Source organism: Macaca nemestrina, chromosome 15 (genome assembly GCF_043159975.1).
Source record: "Macaca nemestrina isolate mMacNem1 chromosome 15, mMacNem.hap1, whole genome shotgun sequence".
NCBI lineage: Eukaryota > Metazoa > Chordata > Mammalia > Primates > Cercopithecidae > Macaca > Macaca nemestrina.
Window position 1 is genome coordinate 114,389,082 of NC_092139.1, and position 18,711 is coordinate 114,407,792.

Consider the following 18,711-nt stretch of genomic DNA (forward strand, 5'->3'; position numbering starts at 1 on the left):
CAGACCTTTGGCGGAGATGATTCTGGACTATTGAGCTGCAGACCTTTGGTGGAGATGGTTCTGGACTATTGAGCCGCAGACCTTTGGCGGAGATGGTTCTGGACTATTGAGTCTCAGAACGTTGGTGGAGATGATTCTGGACTATTGAGCCGCAGACCTTTGGCGGAGATGGTTCTGGACTATTGAGTCTCAGACCTTTGGCGGAGATGGTTCTGGATTATTGAGTCTCAGACCTTTGGCGGAGATGGTTCTGGATTAGTGAGTCGCAGGCCTTTGGCGGAGATGGTTCTGGACTATTGAGTCTCAGACCTTTGGCGGAGATGGTTCTGGATTAGTGAGTCGCAGGCCTTTGGCGGAGATGGTTCTGGATTATTGAGTCTCAGACCTTTGGCGGAGATGGCTCTGGACTATTGAGTCTCAGACCTTTGGCGGAGATGGTTCTGGACTATTGAGTCTCAGACCTTTGGCGGAGATGGTTCTGGACTATTGAGTCTCAGACCTTTGGCGGAGATGGTTCTGGATTATTGAGTCTCAGACCTTTGGCGGAGATGGTTCTGGATTAGTGAGTCGCAGGCCTTTGGCGGAGATGGTTCTGGACTATTGAGTCGCAGACCTTTGGCGGAGATGGTTCTGGACTATTGAGTCTCAGACCTTTGGCGGAGATGGTTCTCGACTATTGAGTCTCAGGCCTTTGGCGGAGATGGTTCTGGACTATTGAGTCACAGGCCTTTGGCGGAGATGGTTCGGGATTATTGAGTCACAGGCCTTTGGCGGAGATGGTTCTGGACTATTGAGTCTCAGACCTTTGGCGGAGATGGTTCTGGACTATTGAGTCTCAGACCTTTGGTGGAGATGGTTCTCGACTATTGAGTCTCAGACCTTTGGCGGAGATGGTTCTGGACTATTGAGTCTCAGACCTTTGGCGGAGATGGTTCTGGACTATTGAGTCTCAGACCTTTGGCGGAGATGGTTCTGGACTATTGAGCCGCAGACCTTTGGCGGAGATGGTTCTGGACTATTGAGCCGTAGGCCTTTGGCGGAGATGGTTCTGGACTATTGAGTCGTAGGCCTTTGGCAGAGATGGTTCTGGACTATTGAGTCGTAGGCCTTTGGCGGAGATGGTTCTGGACTATTGAGTCTCAGACCTTTGGCGGAGATGGTTCTGGATTATTGAGTCGCAGGCCTTTGGTGGAGATGGTTCTGGACTATTGAGCCGCAGACCTTTGGCGGAGATGGTTCTGGACTATTGAGTCACAGGCCTTTGGTGGAGATGGTTCTGGACTGTTGAGTCACAGGCCTTTGGTGGAGATGGTTCTGGATTATTGAGTCACAGACCTTTGGCGGAGATGGTTCTGGATTACCCGGGGGCGCACAGTCACCACAGAGGTTCTGAGAAGGAGGCGGCAGGAAGGTCAGGGGAGGCTGTGTGAGGGTGAGGTCAAAGGTCACAGTGATGTCATTGCTCCCTGGGGGCCCCCAGCCAAGGAGCACCGGGGCTTCGGGAAGCTGGAAGGGCAGGAAATGGGTCTCCCCCTACCAGGAGCCTCCAGAAGGAACAGCCCTGCCCACGTCGTGACCTCAGCCCAGGGAGACCCAGGCTGGACTTCTGACTCCAGAACTGTAAGAGAATACGTTTGTGTTGTTTTAAGCCGCTGTGTTGGTGGCGAGCCATGGGAAACAAATGCAGAGGTCACCAAGGGGCCCCGTGGCCTGCCCTGTGTGTGGCCTCGCTCCCACCCCCACCCTGCAGACACCTCGGCCTTGACCTGCGGGGCAGGGAGGCCTGTGGGTGGGGCAGCCCGGCGTCCTCGGCGTTTGTGAGCAGCTTGAGGAGGCCGACTCCGGAGGCCGAGAGAACCCAGAGCCTTGGCAGCAGCCACAGGTTTTCGGGGCCTGGATGGGGGCCGGGGCTGGATGAGAGGAGTCTGCCATGTGAATACCAGCTCAGTCGTTTGCTCTGGGCAGGAAATTGGCCCTCCTGTTTCTTTTCTTACTCGAGGAAGAGAAAGAAAAATTGATGATGGGGGATTTGCATCGCTTTTGTCCTGTGGAAAGATACAGCTGTGCTCGGCACACTGCAGTTGACCTGAATGTGTTGCTGCTGGCCGGGAGGCAGGCCTGTGAGATGGAGTCGTGGGGCGTGTGATCATCATTTCAGTCTCTGGAGACATAGCAGCCTGGCCTTGCAGGGAACCGTGTGCTCGGAGATGGGAAAGACTCATGGGAGATCAACGGTCAGACGCTCCGGCCGGTTTTGTTTACTTAGCTGTCTTTGTACCGTCAGAAATGACACCGGGCAAAGGTGGGAAGCCTCGTGGCTCTTCCGGAAGCTGGGACAGGCTGATTCGCCACACTGTCCGAGGAGCCCTGTCTGCAAGGCTGAGGGGACCGTGCCGCTGGCCGACCTGGGAGCCAGGCGTCCTCTGGGCTCTGAGCAGCGTGGATGGCAGGGCTCTGGCATTCACATTTGTTTGTGCTCTTCAGAGAGCCTGACCCCAGGAGGTCCAGGGTGGAAAGAGGGGCGGCTGCCTGAGGCCCCTTGGACCTCTGAACCCAGGCTTGTGAGTGTGCCTTTTCACACAGGCAGGCACGATGCTGCATCCCAGGCTCCAGGAGGGACCTGTGTCCGCATCCATCCACATCCATCCCTGGGCTGGGACTGGCCACCTTGGCCCAGGCTTTGGCCAGTGCTCTGCCGCGTGGTGGAACCTGGCTGGCTGCTACCCTTTCACGGCTTAGTGATTCCAGAAAGGGGTGTAGAGGGGAGCCCCATTTAGGAAAATGTGGTTTCCTGTTACCCGTGCAGGGAGGGGCCGAAGTGCCTCTCTGACCTATGGGTGGAGAGGCATATGGGCTGCCTTGACCTTGACAGGGCCAAGACCAGAGGAGGTGACGTGTGGGTGCTGGGAGTTAACCCGGGAAAGCACCCGAGCCTTCCCGCCTTGGCCTGCTCCACGCAAGAGCCCTGCTGGGAGCAAGACTGCCCAGCGTGACTTGTCTCACCTCTGTTCCCACGCGGTGAGAGTCACTGCCACAACATGAAGACAGAGACATGACATGAAAACGCCCCGTGGCTGTCTCTGAACCCTCCGCAGCTGGCTCCGAATTCGGGACTGAGCCAGGCGGACGCTCCCTTTGGGGAGAAACACCGGCTGATGGGGCACTTGGTTCTTTCCTTTGCTCATCCAGTGAGACTTGATGAAGCCCTTCTATATGCTAGGCACATCAAAAGAGGGGCCAGGAGGCTGAGAACTGGGTCCCTTGGAGGTGGCTGGGGGTGGGGTGGGAGGGCAGCATCCATCTCAGGTGGGCTGAGATGCCCAGGTTCTCCTGGCTGTCGGTGGGCATGTGACCCTCTCGGAGGAAGGGTCCCCAGGCTCCTCTTGCCTTGGGGCATGGACCCGCCCACCAAGGGCTCCAGGGCCAGGCTGGGCCCACGCCGTGGGTTCACCCGCTCCATGCTGCTCTTGGGGACCCACCCAGGCACCCTCTCAGGGCAGGGTGGTGTCCCCTCTGTTCATGGTGGTGTCCCGGCGCTGTGGCAGAGTCCGGCATGTAACGATTACCTGAGTATTTCTGACGAAAGCGTGCAAGAGCTGGCCCTCAAGTGGCGCCAGGAGGGCGGAGGGCTGGCAAGCCCCCTGCAAGGTTGGCAAGGGGCTGGGTGGAGGTCCCTGCGGGGGGTGGGGTTTGTGGACTCATCACCATGTTAGGGCTGTGACCCCAAATGCTCAAGTCCCCGGCTGCCTCCACTCCGTGCACGGCCTGCTGGTCAGCGCGTCTTCCCTCCCTGCTAGACGCGCTATGTGAGAACCGGCCGAGATCCCCTCCCAGCCACTCTCCCTTCCCCACATCTTGCTGGCTCCTCCTTGGGCTAGGCTGGGTCTTAGGGCTGGAACAGAGGGTGACATCGCAGTGGTCCCTTCTCCAGAATCTGTGGAGTGTGTTGGGCACAAGTCAGGGAGGCCTACAAGTAATGGAGGCCTGGAAATGTCACACGTTACCAGGAGGTTGTGTGTCGTCTCTGGGAAGCCCCACCCAGCACCCGGAGTGGGACTCATGTTGTCCCCAAGAGGAAAGAGCAGGGCCCGTGAGGGAAAATGACAGAAGGCGCCACTGGATGGGGGGGCTATTGGGGAATTCACTTGGGGAAGTGGTATTGGGGTCAGGACTGAGGCTGAGGGACACCTGACCCCGGAGGGCGGAAGAGAAGCTTCCTCGGGACCAGGGCCAGCACATGCAAAGGTCCTGGGGCAGGCCCTACCCTGGGCAAATCGGAATATTTTCTGGACATTTGGGGACCTAAAAGCAAATCTCTGTGGCTTGAGCCCAAAAAGCAAAGATGAGGGTGGTGTGGAGGCTGGGAGTGGTGTGGAGGCTGGCAGTGGGGGGGTGGGGGCCTCGGGAGGGTGTGGAGGGCGCTGAGGCTGGGAGTAGGGGGGCCGCCTCAGGAGGGAGCTTCAGGCTGGGAAGTGGATCCATTGCCAGCCCGGTGAGGAGTTCTAAGCGGGAAAGCAACACGTTCTGGCTTGTGCTTTAAAAGCAGCCTTGGACTTCAGCTTGAGCCGGACGGGAGGGTGTGCGAGGAGCTGGGACGCCAGTTAAGAACTTGGGGATGGGTCTGAGGTACCTGAGAGACCAGCAGAGTGGATGGATGTGGGATCTTGGAAGAAAGAACCCCAGACATGTGGGGGTGAAGGGCTCCCGCCCAAATGTGGCTGGCACTGCTCCCCTCTGCTATAAAGGAGCCAGCCGGCCGCCCAGGGAGGGCCTGGGTACAGCTCCCTCAGCCCTGGAGACGTGCCCCTCACAGCCCCGGGTTGGCCCTGCTGCTCTTGCTGGCTCCTTCCTGCTGCTCTGAACTGGAACCTCAGGCCCGGCTGGACCCTGCCCCTGTGACCCGGAAGCCTCCCAAGGCCCTGGGCAGAGGCCACCTGCCTCTGTTCTGACCCTGCGTTTGTTCAGCCCCCGGACTGGACACTTGGTACCTCGCAGCCTGTCCCGAGCCCTGGGGAGGCACTGGCTTCATCTAACGCTCTGCCAGGTGGTGGAACCTGGTCATGTCAGCGGGTTGAGGACCTCGGTCCACGGAGAAAAGTAGCTGTGCCAGGGCCAGACGCTTCTCCCCAGAACGGAGGCAGGGCGGAGAGGGTGAGCTCTGGATCAAACCAGCCTGATGAGACCAGGCAGCCCGCAGGGACAGGCCCAGTGCCCCGCACCCCACCCTCCATAGGGAGGGTCTTGTCCAGGCCAGCTCAGTTACCCTGGTGGGGGGCTCTCGGGAGTCCAGGATGCTGAAGGACCCTGAAACCATGCTTGGAGAAGAGCCGATCCCAGAAGGCAGGGGAGCGAGGCAGAGCTCCAGACACCCACAGTGAACAAATGGATCCTGGCCCTTGGCAAATCTGAATACTGTCTCACTGGTTAGTAACAGCGTCCACCGAGCCGCCAGCATCCCCAGTGGGGGTGGAGCTGGTGAGATGCTGGCGCCTGTCTCTTCCCTCTTGGGTACCATGAGCCTGTGGCTGCCGGGCAGGAAGGTGTGCTGACCTTTGGCTTCTGGGTTTACTGACCCCAGGTCCACCTGCGGCTGCTCCCTGCCTGGGCACCGCCCCCTGCTGTTTCTTCACGGCTACTCCTGGACATTGGCCTGGGACTGGGGCCTGAGGCTGTCTTACTGCCCTTGGCCTCAATGTTAGAGTCTTAGGTATGGCCCTGTGGCCCCAAGTCATGTGGTGAGGTATCCAGGACAGGAAAGGAAGCTACTGGGGTCACTCTGAACATCTCCCCACCCTACCCAGAAAGAAGCTTCCAGGCTTAGAAACCTGCCTTCAGCCTTTGACTGCTGGCCAGACCCCCAAGGGTTCCTGCCTCACACTGGTGGGGTCTGGCTGCTGGCCCTGCCCACGAACCTGGGTGAATTCACTGGCCATGTTCCTTTGTCTCCGGAATATCTTGTGGGACTCCAGCAAATGCTCTTCTCCTGCTGCCGCTGCCATTTTGTAAGGTCTCAGCGTGTCCACCCCATGGTCGGTGTGGTCTGTGCAGTTGAAGTCAAGGCTGACCAATCTGGACCCTCAGCCACCATAGGCCACAGCCAAGGCAGCCTTCTGGGTAGAGACAGCACTTAGGTGACCCTCAGCTGGGTTCTGCAAGCCACTGCTGCCCCGTCAACCAGCGTTGTTCCACCTGGACTTACCCATGACCTTGCCTGAGCCTGTCAAGGAGATAGGGTTGGGCTGGGCAGGGGACACCACACAGAGGAGGGTGGGTGGGCTGGGGAGGGGAGCATCTGGGCAGGGTCCAGTCAGTGGCCCAGGCCTCTGGGAAGGACCAAGGACCTGGGGGTGTCCACAGGTGCCGGCTCTCTGCTCTCATCGGTCTGTTGCTCTCGTCCTTCATGCGTGGAGCCTGTGCCAGGCCCTGGGAGGGCAGTGGGGGAGAAGCGAGGGCCTCAGGCTTGCCCTTAGGTGACCCAACACTGTTGGTTTGAGGAGGAGGAGGCAGGGCTAGGGCAGAGGAAGTGGGAGAGAGGCCGAGTCCCCTGTCCCCTATCTTCAATTGGTGGAAGTGTCCTGACTCCCAGAGGCTGCCTGCCCTCCCTGGCTCCTGGCCCTTCCATCCTCAGTCTTCCAGTCTCTGACCTCGCCTCCTCCCTCTGCCTGGATGCTCTTTCCCAGAGTCTGTGGCCTCACTGTGTTCCCTCCAGGTCTTCACTCAGACTTCATGTTCTCCCCAGGCTTTCCCAGAGCAGCCCTGTGTCCAGCCTGCCCCGTGCTCTTCTGAGGCCCCCTGGCCAGCTTGAGCTGTGGGCTGTCCCTGCTGGCCCAGGGCCTTTGCTCTGCCACCGATGCGTCCCAGAACCTCGCCCAGCGCATGGAGGCGCTGGGTAGGTGTGGTGGGCTGGCCGGGTGCGGTCAGTGTCCTCTCCGCAGGTGTCCTCAGCGTGGCGGTGCTCGGTGAAGTGACTTTTGTGTTCTGTGTTGCACTGTTAGGAACATAGTGAAGAAATTCACACCCTTGCTTCATTCTGGCCCTAGTCATGCAATAGTAGCCCCCTTAATAGCTCCTACCCAGGAGGAAGGACCGGATGGGGACCAGTGTGTGTCCTGCTGTGTGAGCACCCTGTACCCTGGAGGAAGGTCAGGGCTCAGGTCTGCTTACAGAGCAGAGACCCTTCTGCTGTTTCTGAGTCAGGCACCCCTGCCCCAGCATCCCAGAGTCAGAGGGCCATGTGGACATGAGGGATGGTCACCTGCCTATTCTCTCCCCCATAGAGGAGGAGCTCCGGAAGCTGCGAGAAGAAACCAATGCCGAGATGCTGCGGCAGGAGCTGGACCGGGAGCGGCAGCGGCGGATGGAGCTGGAGCAGAAGGTGCAGGAGGTGCTGAAGGCCAGGTACCCTGCCTTCCTCGGGGCCCTGGCCTGTGTGTGCGGCTGCCCCAACCCCCCACCCCACCTGCCCCAGCCTCTGCTGCACCCATAGCATCTTGGCAGCAGCGTTCTTGGCCCTGGAGAGGCCTGAGAGTGAGGGTGGGCCCGGCTCCGACTTCCCAGGTGTAGGTCCTGCCTATACCTGCATGAGCCCTGGTCCTGGGAACGTGGCATCTTCCTGTGCCTCTGGCAGTCTGGAAAAGGGGGACCTTGGCGCAGGTGTTCCTGCCAGCTCCCAGGCCTGGGGCCAGGCCGACACTGAAGAGAGGCTTGGCATGGGACCTGCAGAGCCCCAGAGCCACCTCGTGGCCCTGATCGTGGCCTGCAGGTGACCCCGTTCTGTGCGTCCACCCATTGCCCCATCCTGAGGGCCGGCCCGGCCTCTTAGGATCTTCCTAGGACCTGCCCTTCCAGCACTGTCTGTGCGTGTTCCCATCTGCCCTGTCTGCCCCAGCCGCACTGCAGCCCCTCAGGGTGCCCTGTGGCCCCTGCCCCCATCCCGGCAGGATCATGTCCTGGGTGCCAGTGCCACCCTGGCTCCTAGAGGGCATGTCTTCAGCCGACGTCTTTGCTCTTGCCTGTGGGTCCCATGCGGGGCCCTGAGTGCTCACAGCCTCCTCCCTCACCCTGCCCTGTGCCTCACAGTGCCGCCAGCAGGAAACAGGTCATTCAGGACCCCAGCGCAAGTTACAAAGCCAATGCCCTCCTGTCTCACTAACACCACGAGGCTCTGTGTCCTTCTGCACAAGTTCAAACTGGTGCCCGGTGGATGAGGCCAGGGAGCTCAGGCCTCACCTCTGGCTCCCAGGCCTCCCACTCAGCCTCCACTCCAGCAGCCTCCTGCTCCAGCCTCCCTCTCAGCCTCCACTCCCTCAGCCTCCCCCCTCGGTCTCCACCCTCAGTTTCCGCTCAGCCTCCCCTCTAGCATCATCTTCAGCCCCTCTCCTCAGACTCCACTCCCTCAGCCTCCCCACTTAGGTTCTACCCAGCCTCCACTTTCAGCCTCCCTCCAGCCTCCACTCACTCAACCTCCCCCTTAGCCTTCCCACTCAACCTCCTCCCGGGTCTCCCATCTCAGCCTCCCCCACATCCCCCTCCTCCAGCCTCCCACCACCACTGGCCACACCTTTGTCCATGGCCCCCATGACCCACATGGATGGCTCTCACCGGTTAGGGATGCACACAGCGTCTCTGGGACACCCCAGCTGAGCACAGACTGCCTGCTCTGGGCACTCCAGGGGCCGTGTGTCATTGTCAGGGCTCCACGTGTCGCTGCTTAGCTGGCCCTGAGGAAGCGGCTCCTTTCAGCACCCTCAGGTTTAGTGTGTGGGAAGACGGGGGGTCCGCTGGGCTGGCTCCCACTTCTTCCTTGCCCGCCTCCTGCAGGTCAGCATGACCTTGTGGAGTGCCCTGGGGGGCTCACGTGGGGGCATCCAGCTAGTGTGGGGGAGGGAGAGGCCTCACTTTCCTATTCCGCCCTGGCAGAACCTCCCAGGCCAGAAATGGGTGCATGGGCCTCAGCGGGCACTTTACCTGATGCTGAACCTGCTGTGAAAATCCACAGAAGCTCAAAGCTTAAATTACATTTAATTATGTAGAGGTGCGACAGAGACCTGACCTGCCACGCTGAGAGATCCCAGGGACAGGTGCGGTCCCTAGGCATTTGGCCACAGTGCCATCCCCCCGACGGGGCGCTGCTTCTCCCAGGTGGCTAAGGTGGCCTGAGGCTGTCCCTGCGGCCCCGCTCCCTGTGTTCTGTTTCCCGTCCTCTCACCCCCGCCAGCACCACTCCGGGATCTGGTCTTCATCTTTTACCAAAGCCCCTTGGTGGCCGGTGTGTGCAGCCCGGGTCAGCTGTGAGGACACAGGGAGCCCCATCTCACACAGTCTCTGCCTTGGGAATGGGTGGGGAGTGGGCAGTAAGGGAACGTCCAGGCTGTGACCCAGGAAGTGGAAGCTGAAGGTCCTGAGAGCATTAAGGGCCCTCCCCTGCTTTACATGGGGGTGGTGCTTAGGAACCTTCTGGAAGCCTGGAGGAGGAGGGGTGAAGGAAGAGCAGTCCCAGACAGAGTGACCTCCTCTTTCCTTGTCATCCTGGTACAGATCTGGGGTGGGTCTGGGTGGCTGTGGTCTGTCCAGGGTGGGTAGGTGTGTGAGGGCACACACAAACAGATACATGTGCGCGCACACTGCACACACACACACACCACACCCCCTGAAGCTGCAGGATTAAAGCACAGCAATTCTGTTTATGCAAACCTCTATATTGTTATTGGTTTTTAAGAAAATTCTCAGAAAGTCACCTTGGTTGAAGGCTACTTGTTGGTGGGCAGAGGTTCTCTCCATTGTGGGTCCAAAACCCACTGAAAACCTCGCCGTCTGCTTCCTGCCTGCCGCTTACCTGGCCCTGCCCTGTGCTCCGCCCTCTGTTCTCTTCTCAGGGTTTTCTCCTCCCCCAGCTTCCTCCCTCCCCACTCCCGCTCCCCAAGAGTTAGGAAGGTTAGGGGCGACCACACAGCACTCGACCCCGTTCTGTGCTGCACCTGCTCATGGGCCTTGGCTGGAGGGGCTGGGTGTGGGACGGAAGCAGACCCTAGTGGCCGTCTAGTGACTTTGCCCAGACCAGGCAGGTCACTGGAGTAGGCTGAGCTGGGAGCTGGGCACAGGCTGCTGACAGGCGGCACCCAGCCTGTTGCCTAGCGTGGTACCTGATAAATACATGTGTGTCAATCAGTATCTTTTCATTAGCAGACAGGTTGGTGATAGGAGAGTATTCTGAGCTTAATGCTGAAAAAAGAAGCAAGTGTGCTAAAATGAATAGGAAAGAGTGGTGAGAACCATTGTTTGGTTGTTTAAAAACAGAACGTGTGCCTGTTAGGAAGGCAGCTCTGCCTGTGTACGCTCGGAACCAGCATTTGAGCGGTGGGGACTCCAGAGAGAGTCTTGCTGTCCCTGAGCCCTCCTGTGCAGCACACGGCCGCAGGAACCCTGGGTGGTGCCTGACTTGGCATGGAGTTTGGAACTAACAGACCTTTTGTCTCTTCTCCCCCTGCTTTTTAAGAACCGAGGAGCAGACGGCTCAGCAGCCCCCAAAAGGGCAGGCCCAGGCCAGCAATGGAGCAGGTACACCCTCCCTGGTGGGCAGGTGGACAGGCGGGCAGGCAGGCGGGTGCACGTCACCTGCTGGTTCTGCAGGCCCAGGTTAACAATGGAGCAGGTACCCCCAGCAGGCGGGCGGGCAGCAGGTGCTGGTTCTGTGCCCAGGCACCTGCTGGCATCCGGGAATCTCCTCCCGTCAGAACTGGGTTAGTGTCTCTGAGGCGAAGTGGTGAGTCACCATAGTCATCATCACAAATTTCTGGTCACTCAACTGAAGCGTGATTGTGTGTTCTTTGGGGAATACGCTCGTTCTCGGTTTCAGCCTTGCCCCACGGAACAGTGATGTGAGAGCCGCACTGGTCACTGCCACTGCCCTGGTGCCTCCCCGAACGGACCAAGTGGGCAGTGGGGCCGTGGTTGGCTGCGAGTGGGGAGTGAGGGGCCACGTGCCCTTTTTTCTCGCTCCTCGTCCTCCATCCCTGAGTGCCTGTTCTTTATCTTGCCCCACACCCTGCAGGCAGCTGGCACAGTTCCCTGTACCTGGGGGTCAGCAAACTCCAGCCCCCGCCTGGCTTCACAGATTTAAATGGTTTCATTTCATCACATGAGAACATTATGTAAACCTGAAATTTCAGTCCATAAATAAAGTCCACGGGAACACAGCTGGGCCGGTTCGCTGACGGCTGGGATGAGTGTGCCGATCTCGCCTGGACCCTCCCCTTAAAAACTCTGCCAGGCTGCAGTGGGGGTCGGAAGAAGCCGCAGGAGCCTGCCCTGGCCCCATCCTTCCTGCCCGGGTGGCCTTGGGGTGCACAGACCTCAGCCCCCTTGGCCTGTGGCTCTTGAACCTCTGCCCTGAGCCCGCAGCCTCCTGGATATGGTGACCACAGGCCCTCTGGTCCCAGGGCCTGAAACTGTGGCAAGGCAGCACCTGCTGCAGGCGGCTCCTCACTGGCCTTCTGAAGGGAGGAACTGGCCTGTACCCCTGAACCCCCGTTCCGAGGGATTCTTCCGGTTTTCCGTGATGGAGGCTGCTTTCTAGAGGTCTTAGCTTTTTGAGAACAGTGCTGGTCATCAGCACATCACCATGCGCTCAGCCGGGGCTGGCTTTGCTCGCTGGGCACCCCCAGCCCAGAACACAGCCTCCTGCCTTGCCATCCATTGGCTGATGCCCAGGATAGGCAGGGATGGGGCAGTGACCCCTCCAGCTACTTTCTGACAACCCGGAGGTAGAAAGGGGGTTTGATGCAGACCACTGAGGTGGGCCAAGCAGCCTGGATGGACGGGCTGCCCTCTGATGAGAGCCCAGGGCAGGCAGAGAGCTGGGGCCAGGGCATGGAAAGCAGAGAGAGCCCGCACTGAGTTCTTCATGGCTGGGGCAGCTCTGCTCTGTGCCGGTTGGTTTGCACTTGTGTCTTCAGAGGACTGAGCCCTTCAGAGTCCCTTGTACAGGGCCCCTTCATTTCCCTGCCCCACCCCCGAGCATTCCTTGTGCCCCTGCCGGCCGCGCCCTTGCAGTGAGGCCCCTGCCTGCCCTGAGATTCCGGGATCGACCCCAGAACAGGCTGTGCAGCCCTGCCATGCCCTCACCAGGCCCCTGCCCCCTGCAGAGCGCCGGAGCCAGGGGCTGTCCTCACGCCTGCAGAAGTGGTTCTACGAGCGGTTCGGGGAGTACGTGGAGGACTTCCGGTTCCAGCCCGAGGAGAACACTGTGGAGACGGAGGAACCCCTGAGCGCCCGCAGGTAGGGGTCGCCGAGCCTGGGGCTGCCTGTGCATTAGGGGCCCCAGTCCCTGGGCTGAGGCTTCAGTGGGTGGGCCAGCCTTTATCACCATGGGCCAAAGCTGTCCGTGAGGCTGCCGAGAGCAGCTGGAGGCTCCACTGTGTCCGGTCTTCGGGAGGCCATGCCTGGCAGGGGCTCGCAAGGCCCGCTTAGGTGCAGCAGAGCTGCGTGCACCCACTCCGCTCTCAGCCGTGGCTTGTGACAGTTGTATGGGGACTCGGGGGCTCAGCCCACTGCCCGGGGCCTTCCTTGGCTCTTGAGTCCTTTCAGTAAACCTTGGCTCCCCTGCCAGGCGCTGCCATGGGCCCTGGGGATCCCGACGGAGCGAGGCCAGCAAAGGCCCTGCCCTTGAGGACTTCTGTTCTGGGGACACAGGCAGGAGACGAGGGGACGATTTTGTTGGCGAGTCGCCCCCACCTTCCTAACTTGGGGAGCGGCACTGAGGGCCATCCCGGTGCCCCCTGCTGTGCTGAGCCACCGTGCAGGGCCATTCTGTGCACTCAAGGGGCCCCAGGCTGTTGAGACGCCCTCCTTGGCCCCTACAGAGCCAGCGGAACTGGGCAGTGGGGACTGCAGAGCTGGTGGATGCGTTAACCCTGGGCTCCCATCTCTCCCCTTCTCTCTTAGGTTAACTGAAAATATGAGACGGCTCAGTGAGTACCCGCGGCTCTGCGTGGCGCCCACGGTGCCCAGTGTGGGTGGGGCCCATGGCAGTGGGGACTCTGGGATTCTGAGCCAAACTGACTCTCCAGGGAGACGTGGTTAAGGGGCCTCCTGCCCACAGTGCTGACCACTGTGGTCTGCTCTGTCCCCAGAGCGTGGTGCCAAGCCTGTCACTAACTTTGTGAAGAACCTCTCTGCCTTATCCGACTGGTACTCCGTCTACACGTCTGCCATCGCCTTCACCGTGAGTGGGTCCTCCAGTGGCCGAGCAGGGTGGGTGGGACGTGCCTGCCAGCATTCATCACATGATCAGGCACCTTCTGGGGTGGGAGATAGCCCCCAGGTGGCACTTCTTTGGGCCCCAGGGACATGCTCATTTCTCCTTCTGTAAAGTGGGTTCAGTGATGCCGGCGCCTGCCAGGGGGTGGCTTCAAGGATCAAAGACGATGGGCGTGGCCCAGGACTAGCCTGCATGGCTCCCTGGACAGGGCTGTGGTGCAGCCTCGCCCCCCAGGGTGCCCTCGGGAAAGGCCTCTTGGCACTCACCATGTGGTGCAGTGGCCACACTGCTGAGGTCCAGAGTACCTGGTGCTGGGGCCAGGGGCACCTCACAAGGGCACAGCAGCGTGAGGGTCCCAGCCCGGCCCCTGTGAGCCACTAGTCCTGAGGGATTGGAGGACGCCGGGGCCCACATTGTGGGGCCTTGGGGAAAAGGGGCCCAGCCACCCTGCCTGGAACTGCCCTGCCACGGCTGCCACCTGCCCTGCAGAGACTTGCCACCTATGTCTCAGTACTTCGTCCTCCGGGGGATGCCCCTGACCCGGGGTGGAGGCTGTGCCTGCAGCACAAGGAGGATACAGGCAGCCCACCCGCTTGCTGAGGCCTCCAGGCCAGAGAGGAGGCCTCCACAGCCTGACACTGTCCGGGGCTCCTGAGGGCAGCACTGCCCTGCCGAGTGGGCCTCTTGGGAGAGGTCCCTAGATGGCCTCAGCCTGGGTCAGGCTCTCCGGGGAAGTGCGTGGCCCTGTGCCTGCCCCAGGCACTTACTGCCCACCTGGGACATGGGCACTTTGTACACTCACAGATGAAGGCTGGGTGCTGGGGCCACCCGCTCCACCCCGGCCCTGGAAGGCCTCTTCTCCCACCACCCCTCACAAATGCTTTGCGATGGGAGGCCTTTGCTGCCTGGGGTCCCACACGCCCCTGTGCCGTGTCTGTTGTCACTAAGAGATGAGCCCAAGCTTTGGACCAGCCTTCCAGGCCTCACCTCCGTCCTCTGCCCTGTCTGCACATCTGCTCTTTGTCTCGGGCTCTGTGCTGGGCACACATGGTGCCTGGCATGAAGGTGGCCCTGGGCATGCACCTGTCTCGCCCTCAGCAGTGCTTGGCCGCCTTGCCCAGCCAGGCTGTGTCCTGGTGATGCCCCAAGTCTGGAGCGTGGGAGCCACACCGGGGCGAGCGGGATCCCCGTGTGGAGTCAGCCGCCGTCTTCTGTCCCCAGGACATGCTTCTCCCTGGGTGGCTCCTCGCTTCCACTGGCAGCTCTTAAACTAGGGAAGCAGCCCTTCCTCCGGCTTCCCCATCAGACGCGCCCTCGTCCCTGAGTGTCTGGAGAGCCGGGGGGGTGGCCTGGTCTCCCCCCTGGGGCCTCCTGGTTGCGGGAGGTGGGAGGGATGTGCCTTGTCCTGATCCAAGCTGTCAGGAGGTCTAACGCCCCGTCTCTCCCCCGCAGGTGTACATGAATGCCGTGTGGCATGGCTGGGCCATCCCGTTGTTCTTATTTCTAGCAATTCTGAGGTTATCCCTCAATTACCTCATCGCCAGGTAGGTGAGCCGGTTTGTCGCGGCCGCTTTATCCCACTACGTGCGTGGCTGTGCTGTCTCCCTGTGTCTCACATAACCGTGACCCCAGCTGGGTATGTCATGCACTGACATTTCAGGGGTGGCCCCCCGACAGGCTGCAGAGACCCCCAGGCAGGGCGGCTCCCTGGTTTGCTAGAGATAGTAGTGGGAAGTTCCCAAATCCCCCAGCACCTCCTTCTGTGGGCGGCCAGCAGAGCCAAAGCCGTTCCTGCACCTACCTGAGCATCGCAGGGGACTTCTTCGCAACCTCAGTGGGTGGGTGGGTGAAGCAAGCAGGGCTCCACACCCCAGAAGGTTCCTGCTGGCTGCCTGTTGGAGATGAGCCTTCTGGGGAGGAGCTGGACTGGGAAGGAGTGCCAGTCGCCTGCAGGCAGCCTGCCCGTGTGACCGACACGTTAGCCCCGGCCTGAGTCAGGGCCCTCGCATCACTCCTACCCCCTCTGAGCACTCCCTCCCTGTGGAGACTGAGTGGGGCTCTAGGAAGCCCACGCCCTGGGGCAGACCCCTAGTCCTGGCACTCCTGGGTCCTTCTTAGCCTGCGGTTACCCCCAGGAGTGAATGTCAGCCGTGTGCCGGGGCTGAGGGAGGAGCTGCGATTCCATACTTTGACTTGGCCATTCAAAAGTTTGCACTCTTATGCAGCAGTGTTTCCAGATGGTTCTCTGTGCCTGCCCCAGTTGGCTCATTTGAAAACGTTTTTTGTAGAAATCACTTAAATACTCTGGAAGGTGTCATTGGCACCCAGCATGGGGGCGGGACCCCTTTGGCTGGTGGATGTTGAAGGGCCGCCCTTCCTGATACCTCTGGCTGCTATTAAATATGTCCCCTCTACCCAGAAGGGCCCTAAGGGAGGGGTTGGTGAGGGTGATAGGAGTTGTCTGCTCTTACAGCAGGGGGTTCTGGGGGCCCTTTTCTCCCCATTAGGCAGCATAGAAGGACCTAGAAGGACAAAGAAGGGCCCCCTCCAAGGCCAGCTGGGCGTGTAGGGCTGGTGATTCGACGCCATCCCCTGACTCAGGTGGCACTGTCATAAAGGTATGTGTGTTTTTTGTTCACCAGGGGCTGGCGGATACAGTGGAGCATCGTGCCGGAAGTGTCTGAGCCCATGGTAAGTCCCTGGAGGGTGCACAGTCTCCTCCGACTGTCTCCGTCACACCAGGCCTCTCAGCCTGTGGGCACCTCTCGGGGAAGCCTCTGGATGAGGCCATGTGGTCATCCCCCGGGAGCCCTGCCCTGGCCCGAAGAGGAGGGGAGGAGGAGGCCAGCCCCTCCCTGGCCCCAAGCCCTGGGAGGGTGTGTGCCCCGCCCCGCTTGCTAGGCCAGGCTTGGCTGTGCGAGAAGCAGATGCCTGGCCCTGGCCTGTCCTAGCTGAGGCTTCCCAGCTGGGATGTGATGTGGCAGGGGCGGGGGACACTGAGGGGCTGCTGTAGCCCCCGCAGCCTCCCCAGGTAGGGCGGTGAACAGCGGGCTGGACAAGCGGACCTGTTCCCCTCTGAGGTGCAAGAGCCCACCTCTCGGAGGTTGCAGCGAGCCGAGATCCCGCCACTGCACTCCTGCCTGGGCGACAAAGCAAGACTCTGTCTCAAAAAAACAAACAACGACAACAAAACACCCACCTCTGGCCCACTGCCTAACTTTGTAAATACAGTTTTATTGGCCGGGCGTGGTGGCTCACGCCTGTAATCCCAGCACTTTGGGAGGCCGAGGCGGGCGGATCACGAGGTCAGGAGATCGAGACCATCCCATCCCGGCTCACACAGTGAAACCCCATCTCTACTAAAAATACAAAAAACTAGCTGGGCGTGGTGGCAGGCGCCTGTAGTCCCAGCTACTCGGAGGCTGAGGCAGGAGAATGGCTTGAACCCGGGATGCGGAGCTTGCAGTGAGCTGAGATCCGGCCACTGCACTCCAGCCTGGGCAACAGAGCGAGACTCCGTCTCAAAAAAAAAAAAAAATACAGTTTTATTGGCCATAGACACACCCATTCACTTACACACCGCTGTGGCTGCTTTTGCACGACGGTTGAGTAGCCGACAGACCACGTGGCCCTGGAAGCCACAGATATTTACTACTGGCCCTTTACAGAAGTTTGCTCTAGAGGGAGACCTCGGCCCATGGGGCGAGACCACTGGGCATGGGCAGAAGGGAGGCCTCGGTGCCTCCACGGGCCTAGTTGGATATCTCAGTGCCTGTTTCTTACATGGAGCACCAGGGGTAAGGAGAAGTGCCTGGAAGAGGCGGGCTGTTGCTCACCCAGCACTGGGACCCGGGAGACCTTAGGAGGCTCTTAATGAATGGGAGACAAGCAGGACCAGGGCTCCCATTGGCTGGGCCTCAGTTTCCCTGCCTGTAAAGGAGGACAGCTGTGAAGGTGAACTGTGAGGCAGAGCCTCTGCTCAGCCATTGCAGGGGCAGCTGTGCCCCACTCCTGTTGTGCGCCCAGAGTGAGGGGTACAGGGTGAGATGTCACCATCAGCCCAGAGGGGTGTCCTCCTGGTGCCAGGTCCCCAAGGGATGTCCCATCCCCTCTGGCTGTGTGGGGACAGCGGAGTCCCTGGGGCTGTGAGGGCTCCACACTGTTTTGTCAGTAGTTTTTCTGAACTGTTAAATTTCAGTGGAAAATTCTCTTTCCCCTTTGACTGAAGGAACCTCCAAAGGAAGACCTGACTGTGTCTGAGAAGTTCCAGCTGGTGCTGGACGTCGCTCAGAAAGCCCAGGTACTGCCACGGGCACCAGCCAGGGGTGTGTGTCTGTGTCGGCCACGGGCGCGAGCCGGGGGTGTCTCTGCACTGGCCAGGGGTGTCTCTGTGCCAGGGATGTGCCTATGCTGTCCAGGGGTGTGTCTCTGCCGGCCTCAGCTGCTGCCCGGGGAGGTCCGTGCCTGACACTGCAGGCCCGGTTTGCCTGCTGTCAGCTGACCTGTAGTCACCCTGCCCTTGGTTGGTCATTACAGTAACTCTGGTGGGTGGAGAAGGGGCCTCCTGATTCAGCCTCTGCAGATGGTGGGCCAGGGTCTGAGTGGAGCCCCCCTCCGTCCCCCCAGGGGAGCCCCTGGCCAGGGTTGAGCGCCCCTGGAAAGGACTCAGGCCTGGGTCTGCTGTTGCTGTGAGCATGGTCACCTCTGCCCTAGACCAGAGCTGCGCCTTCCCCAGCCTCGGAGCAGCTGGGCAGGACCACAGGGCTCTGGGTGACCTCAGGGCCGCCCGACCTGGAGGCCCTCCCGGCGTCGCGGTGTGACTGACAGCCCAGGCACGGGGGCTGCTGTAATCGCTGTTTCTCCTTCACGCAGAACCTTTTCGGCAAGATGGCTGACATCCTGGAGAAGATCAAGAAGTAAGTCCCGCCCCCCACCCTGGCCCGGCAGCGCCCGCCCGGCCTGAGCCTCCCGTCTCCTTCCAGCTTGTTCATGTGGGTCCAGCCGGAGATCACACAGAAGCTGTATGTGGCGCTCTGGGCTGCCTTCCTGGCCTCCTGCTTCTTCCCCTACCGCCTGGTGGGGCTCACCGTGGGTAAGGAGATGTACCTGTGGCCTGTAGCTTCAGGAGGTGGGACAAGAGTGTCTGTGTGCCACCAGTGTCTGCCAGGTGTCTGCAAGAACTGGCGATCCTTCCTCTGCTTTTTGTCACAAACGTTTCAATTTGGGAGAAGTGAAGCCCATTCGAGATCGAGGGACACGGTGATTGTTTCTTAAATCAAGAAACTCTCCGATTCCAAGGCCCCCATGTCTCCTGCCAAGTGGGAGGAGTTGGAAGACCTAAGACCCAGGATAGCAGGCCCTGGGGGTGTCAGGGAGTTGCCCTGGGCAGGACACACCTCTGGGGGGGCGCCCGTGGGCTCAGGGGTGACAGTCGCGGGGAGGCTGAGAGCCTG

At 60.5% G+C, this 18,711-nt stretch overlaps 1 protein-coding gene across 4 annotated transcripts in view; it reads left to right on the plus strand.

Annotated features, from left to right (window-relative positions):
• The window catches only part of LOC105489795 (GRAM domain containing 4), a 102,300-nt gene that overhangs the window by 74,235 nt on the left and 9,354 nt on the right, over positions 1 to 18,711 (plus strand). For all 4 annotated transcript variants that reach the window (XM_011754885.3, XM_011754880.2, XM_011754882.3 and 1 more), the window contains 10 exons: positions 7,278 to 7,398; positions 10,496 to 10,557; positions 12,144 to 12,276; positions 12,943 to 12,968; positions 13,131 to 13,222; positions 14,711 to 14,802; positions 15,901 to 15,949; positions 17,487 to 17,558; positions 18,131 to 18,174; positions 18,241 to 18,350. In XM_011754885.3, the coding sequence (XP_011753187.1) occupies positions 7,278 to 7,398; positions 10,496 to 10,557; positions 12,144 to 12,276; positions 12,943 to 12,968; positions 13,131 to 13,222; positions 14,711 to 14,802; positions 15,901 to 15,949; positions 17,487 to 17,558; positions 18,131 to 18,174; positions 18,241 to 18,350 (801 nt within the window). The remainder of the gene's footprint in view (positions 1 to 7,277; positions 7,399 to 10,495; positions 10,558 to 12,143; positions 12,277 to 12,942; positions 12,969 to 13,130; positions 13,223 to 14,710; positions 14,803 to 15,900; positions 15,950 to 17,486; positions 17,559 to 18,130; positions 18,175 to 18,240; positions 18,351 to 18,711) is intronic.